This window comes from Pempheris klunzingeri, chromosome 2 (genome assembly GCF_042242105.1).
Source record: "Pempheris klunzingeri isolate RE-2024b chromosome 2, fPemKlu1.hap1, whole genome shotgun sequence".
Classification (NCBI taxonomy): Eukaryota; Metazoa; Chordata; class Actinopteri; order Acropomatiformes; family Pempheridae; genus Pempheris; species Pempheris klunzingeri.
In genome coordinates this window covers 11,444,862-11,465,306 of record NC_092013.1, presented here as the reverse complement: position 1 = coordinate 11,465,306, position 20,445 = coordinate 11,444,862, and the positions used below count along the sequence as shown (strand labels likewise).

At 39.9% G+C, this 20,445-nt stretch overlaps 2 protein-coding genes across 2 annotated transcripts; one reads left to right on the top strand and one right to left on the bottom strand.

The window, feature by feature from the left end:
* Nucleotides 1-2,064: 2,064 nt before the first annotated feature.
* LOC139215284 (uncharacterized protein C6orf132 homolog) lies at nucleotides 2,065-10,627 on the top strand. Its single transcript, XM_070846203.1, has 5 exons — nucleotides 2,065-2,211; nucleotides 4,497-4,585; nucleotides 7,342-7,435; nucleotides 8,093-10,079; nucleotides 10,186-10,627. The coding sequence occupies exons 1-5, from the start codon at nucleotides 2,133-2,135 to the stop codon at nucleotides 10,280-10,282; spliced, it is 2,346 nt and encodes a 781-aa protein (XP_070702304.1). The 5' UTR covers nucleotides 2,065-2,132; the 3' UTR covers nucleotides 10,283-10,627.
* A 1,385-nt stretch (nucleotides 10,628-12,012) lies between these two features.
* Nucleotides 12,013-15,925, bottom strand: wdr77 (WD repeat domain 77). The gene is made up of 10 exons (XM_070846179.1): nucleotides 15,567-15,925; nucleotides 14,959-15,144; nucleotides 14,726-14,867; nucleotides 14,543-14,592; nucleotides 13,865-13,935; nucleotides 13,636-13,693; nucleotides 12,982-13,053; nucleotides 12,789-12,897; nucleotides 12,635-12,703; nucleotides 12,013-12,491 (listed from the first exon to the last, which is right to left on the bottom strand). The coding sequence occupies exons 1-10, from the start codon at nucleotides 15,673-15,675 to the stop codon at nucleotides 12,344-12,346; spliced, it is 1,014 nt and encodes a 337-aa protein (XP_070702280.1). The 5' UTR covers nucleotides 15,676-15,925; the 3' UTR covers nucleotides 12,013-12,343.
* Between the last annotated feature and the right edge of the window lie 4,520 nt (nucleotides 15,926-20,445).

Below are 20,445 nucleotides of genomic sequence, written 5' to 3'. Positions count from 1 at the left end.
GAATCAGAGGTCGGCTCACTCTGAGCTTTAAAGGATCCATGATCCTCTTTAGCCAAGGCTGTCCGACATCATCTTTACAATTATCCTCCTTACACAGGTCACATGCTTCACACTCCTTAGGTATATAACACAATGCAGTTCATGTGATAACTAAGCCGTGACACAGATTTGTAATGCAGATTAAAAAGAGATTCATTACAAAAACGTCACACATCAACCATAATTAATGAATAACTGTGCAAGAGGGATGACAGATCTGTTATATTATTGTTACAAACATTAAACTACCTGGTTGGGTTACATGTTTAAGAATACTGTTGGGCGCTTTTATAACAAATACCTTAATAGACTTATGTTGAAATTTTCGATATTCTCCTTGTGTTTCATGGTATTTTATATTTACCTGCAAATCACCCAGTAATTTAAGAAAAAACACTCTATAAAACTGCTGAGTTGCAAGTAAGAAGCTTTCATTAAAACTATTGTCAGTAGTGTCAGCTAAATTAATTTAGAGTATCAAAGGTAAAATGGGTCCTGTCAATGTTGTATTCATATATTATTGGATTATCATCATTATTAATGCATTAATATGTGAGCAGCACTTGTAATGTAGCAGGTGGTTTAAGTGGAGTTTATTTCAACTGCTTTATGCAATTTTGTGTCGTTCATCGCTAACAATGCATCATATTCTATAAACTAATCACAGGTTTTGTATTTAAAATCTTGATCATCACAGTATCACTGTGTGATAAATGGCGTAGAGACAAAAAACAATATTACCTCTGGGATATATAAAGTAGCATTATGTGAACACACTTGGCTGTTTATTTTACTACACTTTGTAGGTTTCTGATAAATAAATATCTTTAAAGCTGTTTTCTCAAAAATAGTTTTTTCTCAGACTCAGAGTCAGAAATCTTTTATCCTTTAACTTTTATTTCTCTCTGTATTATGTAGGTTTTTACTGAAGGGGTTGTTCATGGATCATTCATAGCCTGATTTATGTTACATTTAATTCCTAAAGTTATGGCAAGAATTGTATTTTTAATGGATGTTGACAGTATTCTCTAGTTTATAGACTGATTAAAAAAGATATCAAATGTTTCCTCAGATAAACTTTTGACTCTAATATGTCACGAAAATGAAGCAAGAGGTCTGAACCTGGCTTTATACAACGTTCAGATTTCTACTCTGGAAATGGTTGCATTTTTAATTCGACAATGCATCATTTGCGTTTTTTTAAACACTGCATTTCAGAAATCCTGAAATTCAAAAAAGTGTTGTCTTGATGTAAGTAATAAACTGGGTAAGAAGGTTTTTGTTTGTTTTTTTTACCTTATTTACCCGGAGTGTCTTCCCTCCAAGTACATTTAAGTTGTATTTAAGTAGGCAACAGAACTTGAGTGAATATATTTCTAGTTACCGTCCAGTTATAGTCCAGATAATCTTGTAATTATGTTATTGAAAGATTAGAAGAGTATAATAAAGTATACAAGTACATATAAGCAAAATAAGGTTTACTTACTTATGATTAGAATGAGTGTTTTATTACACATGTATTACCATAAAAGCACAACAGCCTGTTTATTTCCTGTCCTATCCTTATTTCGTGGTGACAGCAGAATGTATTTATGATGGATGTTAACCAAATAGGTCTGGTGGTTTCCTCCAAGTGAAACCACAGTCACAGTCAGTCAGCCCTCGACCACAGTGCCCTGAAGTGTCCACGATCACAGACTCTTTTCATCCATTCAGCCTGAGCAGTGGAGGACAGTGGGCGTTAAAAAAGCAAATTTACACCGAGAGCAACTCATTCACGTGTGATTTTTGCTGGAATGTGACTGAAAAGGAGAGCCGAGGCCTCACCTGTTGGGAGTGTATGAAAAAAAAAAAAAAGGGAGGCACAGTGGAGGGGGGAGGTAGGCGGGGTTAGCTCCATTTTCTCGGCCTGTCCCGAAAAGTTTGCAGCACTTCAGTGGAGTCAGATTTACCTGGTGCGCGGCGGTGCACCTGTCGCCACAGCGGAGAGGAGCTCACCTGGCGCTGCTTTACCTCGGATTTACCTGCCGATCACAATGCGACAATAATCCCGCTTTAGCCGATCAGTCGCAGCTACACATTAATCAATAATCATGAAGAGGGGTGCGTTGAATTTTTGGGGGCGGAAGAACCAGTCTCTTTTCGACACCAATATCAAAATCAAGGACATGGGTGAGTAGGCTGCTCACAGGGCCCGTGAGGAGAAGAAGTTTTTCTTATTTGCTGAAGAATAACACGACCTTTGTACCAGGTGTTGACATGGACTGAAGTGTTAAAGCCCAGTATGTAGACTTCATAACAGCTGATATAAGATATAAGATATTTATTTATTTATTGATCCCTCAGTGGGGAAACTTTGCTGTTACAGCAGCTCAAAGGGACAGACAAAAAAAATAAAAGCACACAGTTAAGAATTAGAAAAATTAAATAGCAGAATATAATATAATATATACAGTGGTAAAGACCTATGTACACAAAAAAATAGTAAAAAAAAATAATAGTAATTACAGAGACAACAACAACAGGGTGAAGTGAAGTGGGGTGAGAATTATTGTACAGTTTATGTTATAGTAAAATGATGAGGGAAATCTCAGTTTTAGTGGCTGTAATGACAGCAGCTGGGTGTCATGAGAGGAATGTGATTCATCCATGAAAAACCTGTTCCCACATGTAAATGTCCCCTTCTTGGTAAATCTGGGTGACCTTGCCTATCTGGCTCCATAGCCACTGATCCGTCCTCTGTCCTCCACTAATTGTGCTCACCTCAGGTGTAGTGTTGTGTTGGCTTCACAGAGCTTTAAGGAAATAATGGATTGTGGTTTATCTGCAGCTGACAGACATCTCCAGAAACTCCAGCCAAGTGGGAAAATTGTTGTAAATGAATACTTGAAGCTGCCACAGCTGCTTTAAGTAGATTTGTTATGGTTGCGGCCTATTTGGACACAGTTTTACTGTAGTTTTATGTTAATATGAGTCAGCTATACAACAAACTGAAGAATTATCATCGCTATAAGACAATAGTATAATACATACTATTACCACTACTGAGGACCATGAGATTCTTCTGGCCAAACTACAAGAGCAAAGTGTGAAGCATCCAATCACAAAAACGTTAAAAAGTTAAATAATACAGTTATATGGCTTAGATGTAAAGCTGCCTTAAATAAAGCTCCAGAGCTGCACCATGATATTAGGGTAACACAAATCCCAGACAGTTTCTACTCTCTCATGCTGATGTGAACTGCTCAGCTCTACGTGACATTAGTTCTATTTGATTTTCGAGAGCAGGAAACACGAGCTATGCAAAGTCGCAACATGAGAGATTTGTCTATTTAAATCGGGCACAACAGGGAAACCAATTATTTGGTTGGACTGGTTTAACACCAACATGTAATTCTTTCTGGAGTTGTTCATGTTGAGTTAATCCCTCAGTTTTTTTTTGTACTGATGACATATCTTTGATCTAAAGTGCATGGACATCATAGGGACAGCGTGATACTTAGTGAGTAGAGCAAAAACACTTTGCTTTCCCCAGTGAAAAGTGTTGTTATAGAAGGCTGACAGAACATGAAGACTCAGTGACAAGTTTCTTTCATCAGTCACTCATTGGACAAACAAGACGACTGACGCCAGAATGAACAGCAAAGGAATGTACGACTTCCAACGAACGACTTCCCAGTGACCTCCGATAATATCTAATAGTTTAGCAGAATGGTTTGACAGCTGTCCCGCTCAGTAATTGTTTCTACTTTTGCATCTTAAGTTGTATGCAGAAGCAGTATTCAACTCACCTGTGTCCAAGCCTGTCAGATTTTCCTTTAGCATTAGAAGAATTATATAAATATCTCTTTTCACTTTGTCTTCAAAATGCAGGATCACTATGCCGTGCAAAACAATGTGTAAAATGTCGATGTTTATCTGACATGTGTAGCCAGTTGTTTTGGAGAGGATGAAAACATCCACAACTCCATTAATTCAACCTAAATTCATCCCAAGAAATGTTTAACTCCTGATATCACTCCAAGCCAAGATCCACTTATGATAAACTATCTGTATTTGGGAATATGAATAACATTATTGTGTCTCATTCTACAAGTTGTGTTGTAGTGATTAGCCTCAGTAGCCACCATAACTACGCTTTCACTCCAACACAATGGTGAGGTATAAGTAAAGATCACAGTCCTCTGTTCAGCTGCCCAGGACTATTAAGTTGTCAACAACAAAACAGCACATGGGATCACACCTTGTATCATTAGGCTGACTGACAACAACTAAAAGGCCACTTTGGTGCTTAGAGTATCTCATTACCTCAACAATGACCAGAATGAACAAATGTTCTCCTGAAAGAAGCTAGGCATGATCTTAGATACTGTATAATGTGAGTCAGCAATGATGTGTTTATTGTTCCTTTAAATAGAAAAATATCTGATGGAAATGTTTGCTTTTTATTTCCTCAGACAATGTGGAGCTGTCGCTGGAGTCATCAGCAATCCCCGAGTCAGGAACTGCCAGTGTGCGGGCCAGACCCACCGTCAAACATCACACTGTGAGTACTAACCCCAGCAAAGCTTAATCAGCTTCACACTACAGATATTCAGATTTATTACTGCGTTTCTGATATTGGATAAGATATGTGCCCGGACACGTCTCCACCCTGTCGTTTACCTGCTATTGAGGGATTACCTCATCCCTAGCCTCGTATCTGAAGAGCCTAGCACAAGCACGTTGTCTGATAAAGGGCAGTTTAGTGTTTGACTGGTAAAGAGTGTTTGAATGTGGGTCAGCTTAAATGAATCTGAGAGATGGACTATGTTGGGTACTGCATAATACAAAGTGCTTTCTAGTCAGTCATTTGTAATTTTATTGGTTGAGCATTGGTGTAGTTTGGAGGTGTTTGTGTCTGTTTGGTGACTCTTCCTTCAAATTAGTGTAACATGTCCTCATGTGGGAGTGTTAACACTGACGTTTGTCTTGAAATGATTCACAATGTAACTGCCAAAGATGACACAACTCACAATATGATATTAGGTGCATTACGTAACATACTGTTAGACAACAGAAGTTCAGAAACAGTACAGAGCTTTATACATTCAGTGCCCTCTGATTCATACAATTTTAAAACTGAAAATTTTAGATACTGAAAAAAACTTATACTAACAGCTATACTTGGTGCCATTGTGCTGATAATGTATCACTAGTGGGGGAGTACAATTTTGAGTTACTTGTTCCTATGTTTGATGCTACATCTACTCCACTACATTTCAGAGGGAAATATTGTATTTTTTACCCCATTATATTTACCTGAAAGCTTCAGATACTGACTACTTTTTTAGATTTCACAATAAGAAAACATATCAGCTTGTACATTATTAAAGATTAAACTAGTGATCCCCAACCTTTTTGACTTGTGGCCTTCATTAAAAAATAGTCCAGCTGTGGTCCATTACATACAGTATAACTCTCTTGTTGGCTGCAGCGTAATAAGCACTTTTTCTTTGGATAATCAAAGTACATTTTGCTGATGATACTTTTACTGAAGTTGGATTTCGAATGTAAGAATTTTACATGCAATGGAGTATTCTCATATTCTGGTTTTGGTACTTGGCTTAAAAGATCACAGGACTTTTTTGTGTAGATATCCCAATATATTAACATATTGTTTTATTTCTAATATGCAAGTTTTCATTTTTAAGTGGTTGGTGAAGACTCACTTTTACCCATAGCACTGCATCAGTAGCCTGTGTGACCTCCCATTATATTGCCATGGTGCAGATATAAATAAAAAGCTCATCTCTGCTCTGGTTCACACACCTCAGTGTTGGGGAGTGTTCTGTGAATGTGTCTGTGGCATGCGTTGACTGTGCCACACCCAGCAGCACATGAGCAGGACAGCTCAGACTGCTGCAGCAGATGAAAGTGAGTCACAGTGCAGGGAACAAACACACGAAATCAAACTGGTGAAAACAAATCGTGCGCCCTCTATACTGACACGCCCTCAGTCTCTGGTGCAGCGCTCATGCCTTTCCAAGAAGCCATATTAAGTGTCCTTCGATTATTAGCATCTTGCAAGGTGTGATACCAGGATATTTATTTTAATCTCAAATATCTTTCTCTCTAAGGCCACAGCTGTCTGAAACTGACATCTGTCTGACTTTGTTTTAGATGATGATTAATGGCTGAATAAAGTAAATAAGGCCAGTTTTATTCTTTGTATGTATAAGAACATCATCTGTTTGTCTGGAATTTGATAATTTGATAATCTGTATTACATGTACACAAACCAGCATTTTAAGGGCTGAAAAACAGTATCCCAGTAACTGTTAGATCCTAATTCATTACTAGCTTTCTGAAGACTTTTTGAAGTGGAACTGGTGTGAGCTTCTTACTTAATTGCATTAGCGAATTACTTAAAGAGCCTGCAGCATAATAATGCAAAGAGGTGTGGCAGTAAAAATATGTTTTGTGTTGCCACAATGATTTTTTTTTTGCCCTTTCAAAGGACATATACATGATTAACTCTCATAGACTTGTATTGCGTCAACACAGTCTGTGTTTATTTTTGGTGGCGTTTGGGCCGTGAAGAGAACAGCAAATCTCACACACACGCACACGAGACAGCCTGTGATTTTCTCAGCCAGGCCCAGTTTTGACACTAGACAATGTGAAGAATAAATAGGTGTATCCTCTGATTCACCAAGTGTTCCTCATAAATGAGGTATGTGAAAGTGTGGTGTACAAACTTAATCCTTTAGAAACCTCCACCTATAGTTAAGTCATGGAAAAATGTATGAAATAGCCCAAAAAAAAAGCACTATTTGGTGGTAGACATCACAAATTCATGAATGTTACAGAATTGTTAATTGTCATAAAAGGATGAGTTTTATTTTCTGTCAGAACACAATATGTTATATTCACTGCAGTTCTTTTTTTCCAATGAAAATTATTTGCGAATAAACTTAAAATTTGTGAACTACCATACATTCATCATAATACCAAGACCTGATTATTTGGCAGCAACTTTCAACCGAATGATGGTTATAAAGGAACAAGTATTGGACATTTTAATTGTTTGACATTTTGTTGTTGAGGAACACTGAGAGCTGCATTAGTGGAGAACTGGTTAGTTCACTCCGAGAGTGAATACTTACCAGTAAAAAAAAAAAGAAAACAAAAAAACCTTTTCAGCTCCTCTAGAACAGGATGTAGGGTTAATCTCATGTTTGCCGATGTTCTTGAACCTTGCTTTGTTTCTTGTGTCTCAGATGTTGAAATATAAACAGTATGATGTTTTTTTCCCCACAGTCTCCAAGTTTTGACAGTTTTCAAGGATATGCCGTCCCAACACCAAAAGTCCCCGTCCTCCCCACTGTCAATGGTCCAAAGACCAACGGTTCAAGTGAGTGTCTACCTACCTCAAATGTGCACTTTTAAATTTAACTTACAATTCCATTATTTACACTCTGAAGAACCCAGATCATTTGTGGTGCCTTTACGACTCAAGAGATGGATCACAGAAATCAGAATGTCTGCATAAAGGGTTGAAAATGCAGGGCAGGTAAATGTTTGTCCAGGCAATTGCTCAATAGCCCTCTTGAATGTGTCCAAACAGCCATACCAGATGGCAAGCATATTTACTGAAGGGGAGTGTTTGTATTTTTAGAAAGAAGTGGATATCATTCATTTCAAAATCTATGTAAGATTATCAGTACTTGTTTATCAGGCTTTGAACTCTAGATTTCATTTCAGCATGCATGTGTTGATTCTTTACTTTTTATGTTATTCTTTTTAAGATATCTGCTTTTTAGTAAATGTGACTTTGTTAATGTAGGATGGAAGCACCTGATCATATCCAGAATCAATCTAGAAATTTTATTGTACTTTCTTTAACTTACTGACATACTTAACATTTCTCACATAGTTCTGAATACCTCTACAATATGTAAATATTTGAAACATAGGACAGCAACACATGTTAAATATTATAGGTGTTCCTGCTCCACAGTGAATAACAGGACTGAATTTTACTTATTCTGTCTCTTCTTTTATTCCATAGTTGGTGGAAATCAGTTGCTCAATGGGTCTGTTATATCTGTGCCTGACCTTGTGGAGGGGGAAATATTTGTTCCTCCTCCTCCATCTATGGCACCTCCACCTCCACCTCCACCAGAGACTTTTATCCCTCCTCCACCAGACTTCATGGGTGACCTGAACAGTCCAGACCTGGCGGTCCTTCAGCCTCCATCCATGACCGCTCCAAAACTTCCTTCACTTGCACCCTCCATGGAGGAGGAAGACGTAACCTTCTTAAAACCACCACCAAGGGCTCCGCCAAAGCCTCCATCTACTAGCTCAAGTGGCTCTACATCATCCATACCCATTTCTTGTCCACCACCTGACAATGTTCCTGAACATCCAAAATTTGCCCCACCACAGCCTCCTGCTGAAAGGCAACACAAAACTTACAAGGCACCACCTCCCAAACCCATTAGACTGTCCTCTATGTCCAATTTAGACTCCCCACCACAGACTCCTGTACCACCTTCCTCTGTGCAGACACCCACACTGTCCACCTTTAATCCCCAAAACACAGCAAAACTGTACAGTGTTCCTCAGACCTCAATTCTTAGCGGGTATGACAATCATGACACAAGACCCAAGCAGATGCTACTCCTAGAAGACTCTGGCTCTGTCACATCTGTCCCAGTGCTTGTCCAGGTGGATGGGAAAGCCCCTAAAGTGGCTACACCATCTAAACCAGTCTCCAAAGATGTACAGGAGCTGAAAGACAGCTTGCAAATTACTCAGCCCCCTCAATCACTTCTGCCTGAGTCAAACAAGGAGGCTAAAACAGGGACAGTTTCAGGACCCCCAGAAATAGGCAAACCTCTCGGAATACCACATCAGACATCGCCACAGCTTCAGAAAGACAACAGTACTGAGGTGAATTCAGAGTCTAGCAAAGACAAACAAGAAGGATCTCCAAGTCAAAGTCACAAATTCAGTCCAATATTAGATCATAAACTGCGCACCCTGAAGAGTAGTGAAACCAACAAGGCACGAGAGGGACCTGTAGCTTCCCCACTGGCTCTTTTAATGGCGGCCAAACAAAGAGAGAAACACAGATCGACTCACTCTCTGTCTCGGGAAAACAGTGCCAAGAAGACTGAGCAGCCTTGTGCCAGCATTCAACCAAGTGACACGAGTCCCAATTCCTTTGTCGTCACCCCAAGGTCCAGCTCATCCTCTTCTCTAACATCTCAAGATACAACACAGGATAGTCCAATGTCTGTTAGTCCGGTGGAACAAACAATTCAGATCACAGAAAAATCCAGCAGTCCTACACTGGTCAAGGACCAGATGTCATCTAACAGTCCAGCTCTCAGTTGGACGGCTTCATCCCCAAGTATGACCACCTTGTTGGCACAAAGTCCCACCAACTCTCAATCCGCACAGCATGAGGATAATAAAGAGGAGTTAAATATGCCATTACTCCCTCCACCGCCAGAGTTTGATGATTTAGAAGAGCTTATGGGACCCCCTCCTTCCAACCCTCCACCTGACCCTCCTATGAAAAAGGCCCCTACACCTACCTCAAGCCCTCTCCCTCCGCCTCAAACTCCATCTCCTCCTCCTCCTCCTCCTCCTCCTCCAAAACCTAAACCCCCAGCAGCTCCCAAACTACCACCTCTCAACATTGATGTCAAACCAAAGCTGCAAGTCCAGACAAAACCCACGGTGGCCATTTCTCAGCCACCATCCACCCTTTCGCCCAGTCAGGCCACACTCCTGAGCATCTTACAAAAGAAGATGTTGGAAATGGACCACAAAATGGCCCCAGTGAACGAGGCACAGTCCAGCTCTGATGACTGGGGTGGCCCCTTGTCTGACGAGGACAATAAGGTTCCTGTTGTCCCAAGAACCACACCACAGAGCAAGAATTATCCTGTGGTCAACAAAGCAGCTACCCTGGACATGCGGGAGCTGGAGGGTAAAGTGATCAAAAAATACCAGGAGAGTTTCTCAAACAAAGTTCCCTCCAGGTAAGACTTCCACTGCTCAAATATGACACTTTCAATTTTTGAGTCAATAAGCTCAGCATTTGTGTTCAGTTCCCACTTATAGTCATCAATCTGTTCTTGTTTTCAGCAATGGGCTGCAGTCAAAACATCAGCATGGTATGACCTTCACAGTTCGGCCTGGAACCAAACAGCCTATTACTCTAGTTAGTAAAGGGGATTCCTAGTTAGATGTGTAAATGAGAGGGGTGTTCTTCTGCTTGGCACACATTGCATGTGATTGGATAATGTGATTTTTGCATCAGAATGAATTTGTACAATTGGGGGAAAAAGCACTTTGAGCAGATGAGTTACAGAAATGTGGCTGGCAAATATGTTACGAATAACAACGTTCTGCCCAGCTCTGAAGGAGAAAGTCTGAATGTAATGCTTAATCTGTGGCGAACAAACTACCACTGTCAAATAGTGTTTTCTGTTTTTATATTTGTTGGTTTCTTTTGCTGCTGCTGTTGTGTGTAGAGGTTTATGTTGCCTATCTTGCCCTTTTAACTAAAGCTTTTAATCAGTCTCAGTGCCACATGGGTAATATTAAGATAATTGTCATTTTATTTTTTTAAATAAAATGTCTTACCCTTAAGTTATCCACAGCTGTAAAGTGTATGCTGAGTGAAAAAGAATCGACATTATTCAGTCATTTGTTGAGTGTGAAGTCTTTAACAAACTTATTTCTAATCTTGAATGTAAAATACAATAATAATGTACAATGTAATTGTTATGGTTCATGCTGTAATTTCATGTCCCATCACTAAAATGCTCTGTTGCTGTTACATGTACATTATGGAGGGTCCATTGGAACAAAGTTAATTCAAACAAGTGCCAGAGTGTGTTCATCCCTCAATAGGATTGTTTCTCATATTTATTGTTCTAGGAAAGGATTTACACGTTATGTTGTATATATCAGTTTGTATAAGATTAAAAAAAGAACTTAGACATTGTAAGATGTAGTTTTGTGTACATGCCATGGTTGTATAATCAAAATATTTAAAACATTGATTATAACGTTTTTTAAACAGATGTTTATCTACACTAAATGTTGTCCAACAACTCCCTAAAACTCCCGAAAATAAATCCAAGCAGTAATTTCACAATTTAATAAATGTCCTCGAGTTTTTTTTGTGCAGTTTTAAGCGCTTTGGATAGTACACCTAAATGGTATTTTCAGGTGTGCATATGAAACAGAATTTAAAATGGCATGACAAAGTTGTACTCTAGTTTATATAATAAATTAAGAAAAAGAATAGTGAAGCACCAAAGACTTTAATCTGTAAAATCTCAAATAACATTGATATCTTTTATTTGACATGCTCTTACAGTATTCAAGAAGAGTTTCAGCCCCAGTTTCAGTATTATTATCATCATTTGATGATACTGGTAATTAGAATTTACCAAAACTGTTTTAAGTTGACTAACAGATGATGAACAAACAATCCATTATTGTGGCCTGATTGCTGGTGTTCTGTTGTTTCAGTGCTTTGAATCTTCACAGTGGAATTCAGGCACATCAATTTTCGTTTAGCAAAGTGTATCATATTGTCCAGAACAGGTTGTGCTGGTGCCAAGTAAAAATGATTAAATGGCATCTACAACGTCATGCAGATTAGCAATGACACCATACCTGCCACTGAGAAAATCACACATGTAATCTCATTAACTTCTGAGCCGACAGCCCATGCTTGTCACACATGAACACCTAACACACTATCCTGCAGTGGGCAAATGGGGTCTGGCTCAGTCACACTGTTTTGGTCAATGGTTTATCATATATAACCTTAGCATTAACCCTCATGAACACAATGTCCACATCCTCTCATCCCCGGTGCTTTCAGACTACAGTTTATTCTTAGTCTTTGCAGTTGTAGCACAAGGTTGAGTCCAGGAAAGACAAAGAAATGCTCTTGCTTTCAAGTTATTTTTAATGTAAAATTATGCATTGCAAACAGGTTGCCTCAAGTGTAATTACATGTGGAAATGCTTTACAGTAAGAAAGAGGTGGATAGAGAGAGACTGTATGGTAGAGTGGTGTGGTAATGAACCAAGGCCAGGACAGTGAGAGCTAAAGTCCAAATATTGTGCACATATCTGGGGTACTAAATGACAAACACTTACATCCATATTTCCTGACTGACATGTTTAGCATTTCAAATACGCTTGGACACCCCTCAAAAATGGGGGGGGGCAGTAGGTATTTTAAACCATGCTCTTCCAAGGTGTGTGGGCATCTGTTGGGTCTAAGAGGAGCAGTTGAGGGCTCCAGCAGTCGGACCCACCGTGTGGTGAAGCACAAGGTGATCCCATCCTATGGTTGTGACAGTGTTGGAGCCACCGTGGAGCCAGCACACACCTTTGACAAAGTCCTGGTGTCGTCGATCTCTAAGTCTACAGAAGAAGAATATATGATACGTTTATTTTTTTATTTAATTTTATTTATTTATTTTCATTTATTTATTTATTATTCTTTTATTTTATTAAATGGTTCAGGAAATTGACCGGGTGTTTTAGTATGAAGTGCAAAGACTCACATTTCTCGCATCTCAGAGTCCAAAACAGCGAGGGAACAGTCATCACTTATGGAGGCAAGCAAAGAGGCACTGGAATGGGGGGGGGGAAAAGTGTTCAAATTTTGTAGAGGAGCAATGTAAGAGCTGATAATACCATTCTAGGATTTATGCTCACCTATGTGTAGAGAAGGCTAGCCCGTTAACTCTGCGGGTGTGGACGTTCTCCACCCGGGTGGGCTCTGTTCCCAGGAAGTCCTTCACAGTCACTCTGCCCAGCTCATCACCTGAGAAACAATGAGCATGATCAAAAACGCATGTAGTGCCAGTTTAATATCTCTGTCAATCAATTATCTGCTGCTGGGCCGTACCAATAGCAATGGTGCTTCTGTGGTGGGGGTGCCAAGCTACAGTTGTAGGGGAGCAGCTGGGGGACTCTAAATCTGAGACAAAAACAAAGGCAGCAATCAAATATGCATACTAAAGATTACACTCAGTTTCCAGTTTATTAGACACACCTAGCTAAAACAAATACAGTACAATACCACAGTCCTGCAATAACTTCATGAAGGTTTTAATGTTCAGTTTATACTGGAACTGTTTTAGAGAGGTGTAGATTCAACTGTATGGTCAATATGGAGGATGTAGTCTGTGGTGCTATTGAACTGTATTGCATTATACAGAGGGGTGTTTCTGTTACATAGCCTACCCCCACTGTTATAAATGGGGAAGACAAAATAATAAAAATACCCGCCAGTATAAAATTAGATGCTAGATTGCATCACCCCGCATTAGTCTTAGCTTTGGTGTACCTGATAAACTGAACTAAGTTATGTCTTGACAAAACATGTCCATTAAATAACCCAGAAAGACTATTCTGGGATCAACAGTCACAAGATCAAGGCTTGTTAGATAACAAATAATCTCTAGGTAGCTGCTTCGACACTTCAAATTAATTCCAGTAATGTCAGCACCCTGGCATAAATGTCTGAACCTGGCTGTTTAAGCTGGAACATGCTACTCACCTATTCTTGAGGCTGGCTTGTTCGGCTTCCTTCTGTCCCACATCAGCACACGACCATCCTGAGGAATGGATGATAACAACAAACACTTTTACATTTGCTGAACTACCTGTTGATACATTTGCAACATTTATTGTATTAAAACCCAAAAAGGAAATCAGTTGATCCTTGTTAATATGCACATTAATGGTGCCACAACAATGTATATGTAAGATGTTGATCAGTCTCTTACTTGACCACAGGAAACAAAGAGAGATTCGTCTGAAGGACTGCAGGCGACACAGTTAACTGGCTCTGTGTGAACTGGAGGAAGAGAAAAGTTAAGAGACATGATCAGCTCTGGGCTTTTTTTTATAAATCTATCTTTAAAATTAAAATCTTCATTTCTTTTTTATCATCATAATATATTTTATGCAATCACTTTGTAAAAAGATTTTCTTAATGTAAGTTAATTTATGAAAAAATGAACATTTTCAAAGTATGTCATAATTTCTACACCTGCACCAAGAGATACATGCGTTCCTCGATCCATGGCAGAGCTAAAACAAACCAAATTTCATTCAAATCTGCTCATGCATTTAAACTTTAGTTGAATATGATTTATAGTCACCAAGTAAGGTAAGGTAAAGAAACGGTCTTCAGTCCAATACTTCATATCATAACGTGTTTATTTTACTAATTTTCATACTGGGAATGTCCATAACTTCTAATAAGCTTTCAACACAAAGTTAAACAAAAGTAAAGAAACACAGCACAGCCCAAGCACAGTCAAAAACTGTTTGCCCCATTTCAATTAGCTGCACCTTTGTAATGAATGGCATAAATGTAAATGCCCTGCAAACACCCACAGCCTTTTCTATACACATTTCCCGTTACTACTACCTAAATCAGTTTTGAGATGTTCCCTTACCACTGTAGGTAGTGACAGCCGTCTCCTGACTGAGATCCCAGACTTTAATTCTGTGGTGAAGAATGAGAAAAAGATGCATTGTGATAAGAACGTCCTGAATGTTTAAAGCAAACAGTCGACATGCTTCTGCTCTGCAGTGACACTTCATGCAACTGTGTGCATCTGCATAAAATGGGTCCTTACCGACAGTCCATGCTGCCAGTGACAGCACTGCTGGCTCCACTAACTGGGCTCACTGTGGTCATAATGTGGTCGTGATCATGCTTGGTGAAGCGATTCACCAGCAGGCGCTCATCCTCTGCCAGTTCCCAGAGCTCCAAGGCACCTGCACAGGATCCAGTCAAACACAATCCACTTCATCATTCTAGTCTCAAGACCAGTGCTTGATTCATAATGGCTTTGAATCTGCTTCTTACCCGAGTCTGATGCAACAACAACACCCTTTTCTGATATCCATTTGACATCTGTGATTCCAGCCTCAGTCTGCACACCAGCTTTGCAGAGTCCCTCATTGGGGGCCTGCGTAGGGTCACTGTAGATCCAAACAGATCCCTGCCAGGTCCTGCCAGAGAGGCTGGAGGCACCGAGCAACAGAGTGTCATCTGTGAAGGGAGCCATTGAGGAAAAAAACATTAAAAAAAATAATTAAAATGTACCTATATCTTAATGCTGCCTTGACAGATAACATTAAACGAGCCACTCAATTCGACTTGCATCCAATTCACAAAATAGCTCATATTTAAACTGCAAGATGCCATTTGTTTGACATGTTTGCTTATTATCCAACCAACAACATCTAACCACCATCAATTCAACATCTGCAACAAACCTCGCTAGGCTGCTGCTCTGCACAGCTTTTCTAAACAAAAATGTTGTTAATACCACATTTTGTCGGACTGTATACTCGCCAAATTACCAGAGGAGCCTTGCACATCAGTACAGATGTAAACAGACAGATCGTAGCCAACTAGCTGCACCACGTGTTTACCTGCTTAACCTTCAGCTAGCTCTCCTTGTTACCTACCTGCTCTGTACTGCGCCGCGCACAGGTGCTTCTCCATGCATGCTGGAGCATTGGGGGGTATACTCCATCGGTTTTCCTTGATCATACTAGTATCCACTGCACTTTTCATTCAGCTAACGCTCCTGGGCTAAGCACCAAAGCTGTGAGTTTCCAGCTAACTTTAGCGCGATTTCCACGTTGGCTAAATTAGCTAGCGTCACCTTTTGCTAGCAGAGTTATTGTGTTTGCTTGGGAAATATGATAATTTATCGTATCCTAAAGCCACAGTGATGTCCCCGTCAAGCTACAATATGTAGCTAAAGGTGTCGTTTTGATAATGAATGAACGAGTGAACAGGAACACAAGCATGGGACCGATGGACAAACACTTCCTGCTCCGAGCTCTCTCTCTCTTCTTCGTCTCCTTATTTACCGGCAGCTTGGTGTAGCATTACTGCCATCTGCTGGAGTTACTTCACTCCTATAGTGTCTGGATTGTCATATTATTTCGGCTTCTTCACCATCTTTCATCAGTGTTGCGTGTCTTTTTTGTTGTTTTGTATGTGTTTTAGGTTATTTTGCATTTCTTTGTGTTGTTTCGCATCTCTACAGTCACTTCAAACAGAGGCTCTGGCCCCGGGGCTTCCTGGCCCTTTGGGCCCCCGGGCCTGTGCCCTGTAGGCCCATTCAGCAATCCTTCCATGCCTCCATCGTGTAACTTCTCTCCTGCAGCTACGAATTACATGTTCTAGTGTTTCTGGTACTTGACAGCATTCACTAAGACCGGTTTCTCTGAGATGTGAGTCACATTTAGATTACTGTCCTATTCCTAATCCGGTCATTACTTCTTCCTCCTTTCTATTTCCTCCCCTATTTCTCACACTACCCACTACGTTTTGAAATGAATGTTAATGTCTTCCCCTTGTCCCCTTGTTGTTGTACTATGCCCTTTTCCCTCTGATTTTGAACGTTTCTTTCTGGTGTCCATGTTTTCTCTTTTTAACTGCTTGTTTGGCCAGTTTGTCCTATGGATGTAATACATGTATGGTTAGGGCCATGTCTAGATGGTGATCATAGATTTGTGAATCTTCAAAGATTTCTACAAGTTTTCTCTTCATTGTGTTATTGTTTGTTGGTTTGTATCGCTAACCCTAACCCTATAACCTATCCAAACACCAAACCATAACCATAACCCTGAGCCTAACTGTGATCCCTAACCCAAATCTCACAGGCATTTCACAAATCTAGGGTTACCATCCAGAGAGAGCCTATGGTTTATCCACTCTCTCATGACCTAGAATGCCTATATGTTCCTCTGTCCGTTCAGTCTAGATCTTCAAAACTCTCACTAGATCTGTGTCAGTGGTTAAAGTTAGGCTTGTGGTTATGGTTAGGTTTAGGGGTGTTTTATGGTTAGGGTCAGGGTAAAGTTTAGGGTTAGTGGTACACAATCATGAATAACATGCACAATGAAGCAACAACATGTAAAAATCTCACGTCTCACAAATCTATGGTTATTAGACATTATCTTCGTCAATGCTATCTCTTCTTCTGCTTCTTCTTTGAGGGTTTACCAATGAATTTGCTGCAGTTAGTGTCTTCAGTGCATTACTGCTATCTTCTGGAGTCAATTAGGTTTTTAAATGATTTGATTTGATTTATTTCTTCCGTCATTAACATTTATTCTCTTTGACTTATAACCAGCACCCCAGTACTTCATTTCATGCATGAAATGTGAGCTGGTATGACAATAAAGATCCTTGAATCCTTAAATCCAACTATACTTGTGCAACTGTTCACAAAAGGAAAAGAAACAAGGAAAAACTAAATAATAAAACACAGATTCAATCAAGCATGGATCATAGACATGTGAAGACATACAACGTAAAAGGACATACGATGAAACAAACCATAAATATTCTCGAACACAAACAAGTCCTCAACCCCCATAACATCATTTAGATGCTTTCGTCTATGAATTCTTCATCCTGTTCATAATGGCAGACACATGCCAACACACCTCCATGCACTGAAATGTTAATTTTACTGGGAGGAGACTTCCCGTCCAGTCCAGAGACAATTTAGAAATATTCTCTTTAGGCTTCTGCCAGTGATCTTAAGCTGTTGTCTCATACATCGATACATTGAATTTCAAGGTTTATAACAATACATTAGGATCATCAGAACACATCAACCTTGTTTCAGAGACCTCTTTGAGTACAATTTCCAATTTGGCCTTGTATATGAATATCCTATTATCCAATAACACATCAACTTCTCATCTCAGTGTAGTACTTCTATCCTACCTCCTGTTAAACAACATGATGATATTTAAATTTTTAGTTTTCATTGACTTCACTTCAGACATTGTCTTGATGTTGGGTGGCGCTACAGTTAATTCTTCTCTTGCCTGTATATTGTAATTTTGCGATGCTTGTTGGTAAACTACATTCCAGACTATTTTCATACAGTTGGTCATATCTAATGTGGTATAACCCGCCTAAGACTGTGGAGATCCTCTCCAACGAATCAAAGAAAAAATTCCTCTCATTCTTTGTGAACACTCAGTGAACAGTTCCCATCACGCAGAAAAAAACACTGTACTGACAAAAACTATTGTTGTATTTAAGATGGTTTTACATATATGGCTGGAATAAAACTTAAACTGTGCTCTGCCAACCAAATTTTGCTTTTATTATCATTTTGAATTTTCAGGATGATTTTTTCTGACATGGCAACAGTAAATGTTTCCATGAGAGCATGTAACTTGAAGAAGGAAAGACATATTTTAACCTCTTAAACGCTCAAGGGGAATGACATCTCAGAAATTCAAAGGATTTTAAATGAATCTGCAAGATGCAAAAACTGGTGCTCAATAATGACCGTTCATATCATACGTGGAAACAGTGAGACCTCAGTGTGCCAGTGAGGTTTTATACACAGTATGATTTAAAACAGGATTCATTAATGCCAAATGACTTCTTGTCACGCAGCTGATGTTGTAGTTTTATCTTGGTTAGTGATGGTTTTGCTCAGCTGAGACGCTGAAGCAGGCTATAATGGCGAGTTTGATGTGTAAGATGGACTTCACCTAACAGGAACTCTGATAGCCACCACGTTGCTTGCACATTTGTTTTTTAAATCGCGCAATGGGCATGGCTTCTAAATACCAAAATCGTCACCAATATACGACCTGCCTATGACACTAATCCCGCATTAAATTGAGAAAACGGGAAATAATCGATAAAAATGATGTAAAACGCACTTAAAACAGAGTCGAAACCACAACCGCTTTTATTTTGAAGGCGCACAGGCGGAAGTGGCTACTGAACCGCCGCTAGCTTCACCCTCCCGTCCCTCCGTCAAAAATCGATAAGTGATTGGTTTTCTTCATGGTTAAGATTTTGTGGGTCTGGTAACGTGCTCACAGAAGGTAAGCACACAGCTAATGCCAAGTGGACCGAAGCGCAAACTCAGATATTTCCCCATCAAGTGTCGTCGATGTAACGCTGGTTGACGGTAGCCCTGTAACGTTAACAGACGTTGCTACGGTGATGCCTTTGTCTGGGCTCTAACTAGGTGATATTGGTGGGCTAACCGTTAACTAGCATGCTAGCATTATCTGCTCTGTGGTCTGCACCTGTCCTCCGTCACTGACAGGTACGTGGACAGCTGCTGCTCCGCATGCTAGCTGACTGCCGGCTAGGTGACATTAGAGGCAGCGGGTAACAGCGTTTGTGCGGGTCAGACCTCCAGACGTGCCAGCATCACTGGTGTCTGCTGATTAAAATATGTCGTTCCAGGTCATAGTGGAGGGCTGGTGTGGTTGTCATCTTTTATAATCCGATGGTAAAAGAGATCCACAACACGCTGTCTAGTTGTCTCCAGTGAAGCATTACATCTGGGTTCAAAGGTCATTTGGGGTGACATGAGGGCACCTCTCATCTCTGTGGTCCTGCTTCCATCTGCCCATCCATCTACATCATGTCAGCATTTATCATGGTCTATGTGACTCACAATAAATAAACAAGTATTTAACTGTAGCTCAAATACAACACATTTTCCACCATCTTGACAAATTGTCATGTTTTTTAGAAGTAAGAAATGGAGGAGCCCTTTCTTCCATTTGTGGAGAGCTACCTTTTAAAATGAGGTTGTAAAACATTAATCAGTTGATTAAAAGTATTATACCGACATAGAAAACTGTTGAGAATTAAACCATGCCTGGATCTTAATTCTGTATCTCCAAATGTGTTTTTTCTCTTTGGTTGTTCTGAATTTTGAAGGCTTTTAATCCTAACTGTATCTCTGCTGTAATGAATCCAGAGACAGAAACATCAGCTTCAAAAGGCCTGTGGTGGTGCTGTGGTCAGCACTTTGTGCCTCACAGCAAAAAGTTTGCTCTGTTCTCTCCTGGTACTCTGGCGTTCTCCCACAGTCCAAAGACACGCAGGTTAGGTTAATTGTTGACGCCAAATTGCTAAATTGCCTGCAGGTGTGAGTGTGAATGTCTCTAAAGGGTAGGCCCTGGAATTGATTGGCAACCAGTCCAGGGTGTACCCCGCCTCTCGCCCAAACTCAGCTGGGATTGGCTCCAGCACCTGTGCAACCCTTAAGGTTAAGTGGTATAGATGATGGATGGATGGATGGATGGTTACTTCTGTTTCGTGGTCATTCAAGTGCTCGGTAGGACACTTGAATAAAGTCATTGTTAAAAAAAAAAAGTGATAGTAATAGTTGTAGTCTGTTGCATTTGACAGGATAGGGACATGACATTGAGGGGAGAAGGTCATTTTTAAACCTTAAGCTGCCTTTTGATGTTTGGTCAGTTATCTAGAAAAACAATATCAGGATGATCACATCACATATATATATTACAGTATATGTGCAGGTAAGAGAGA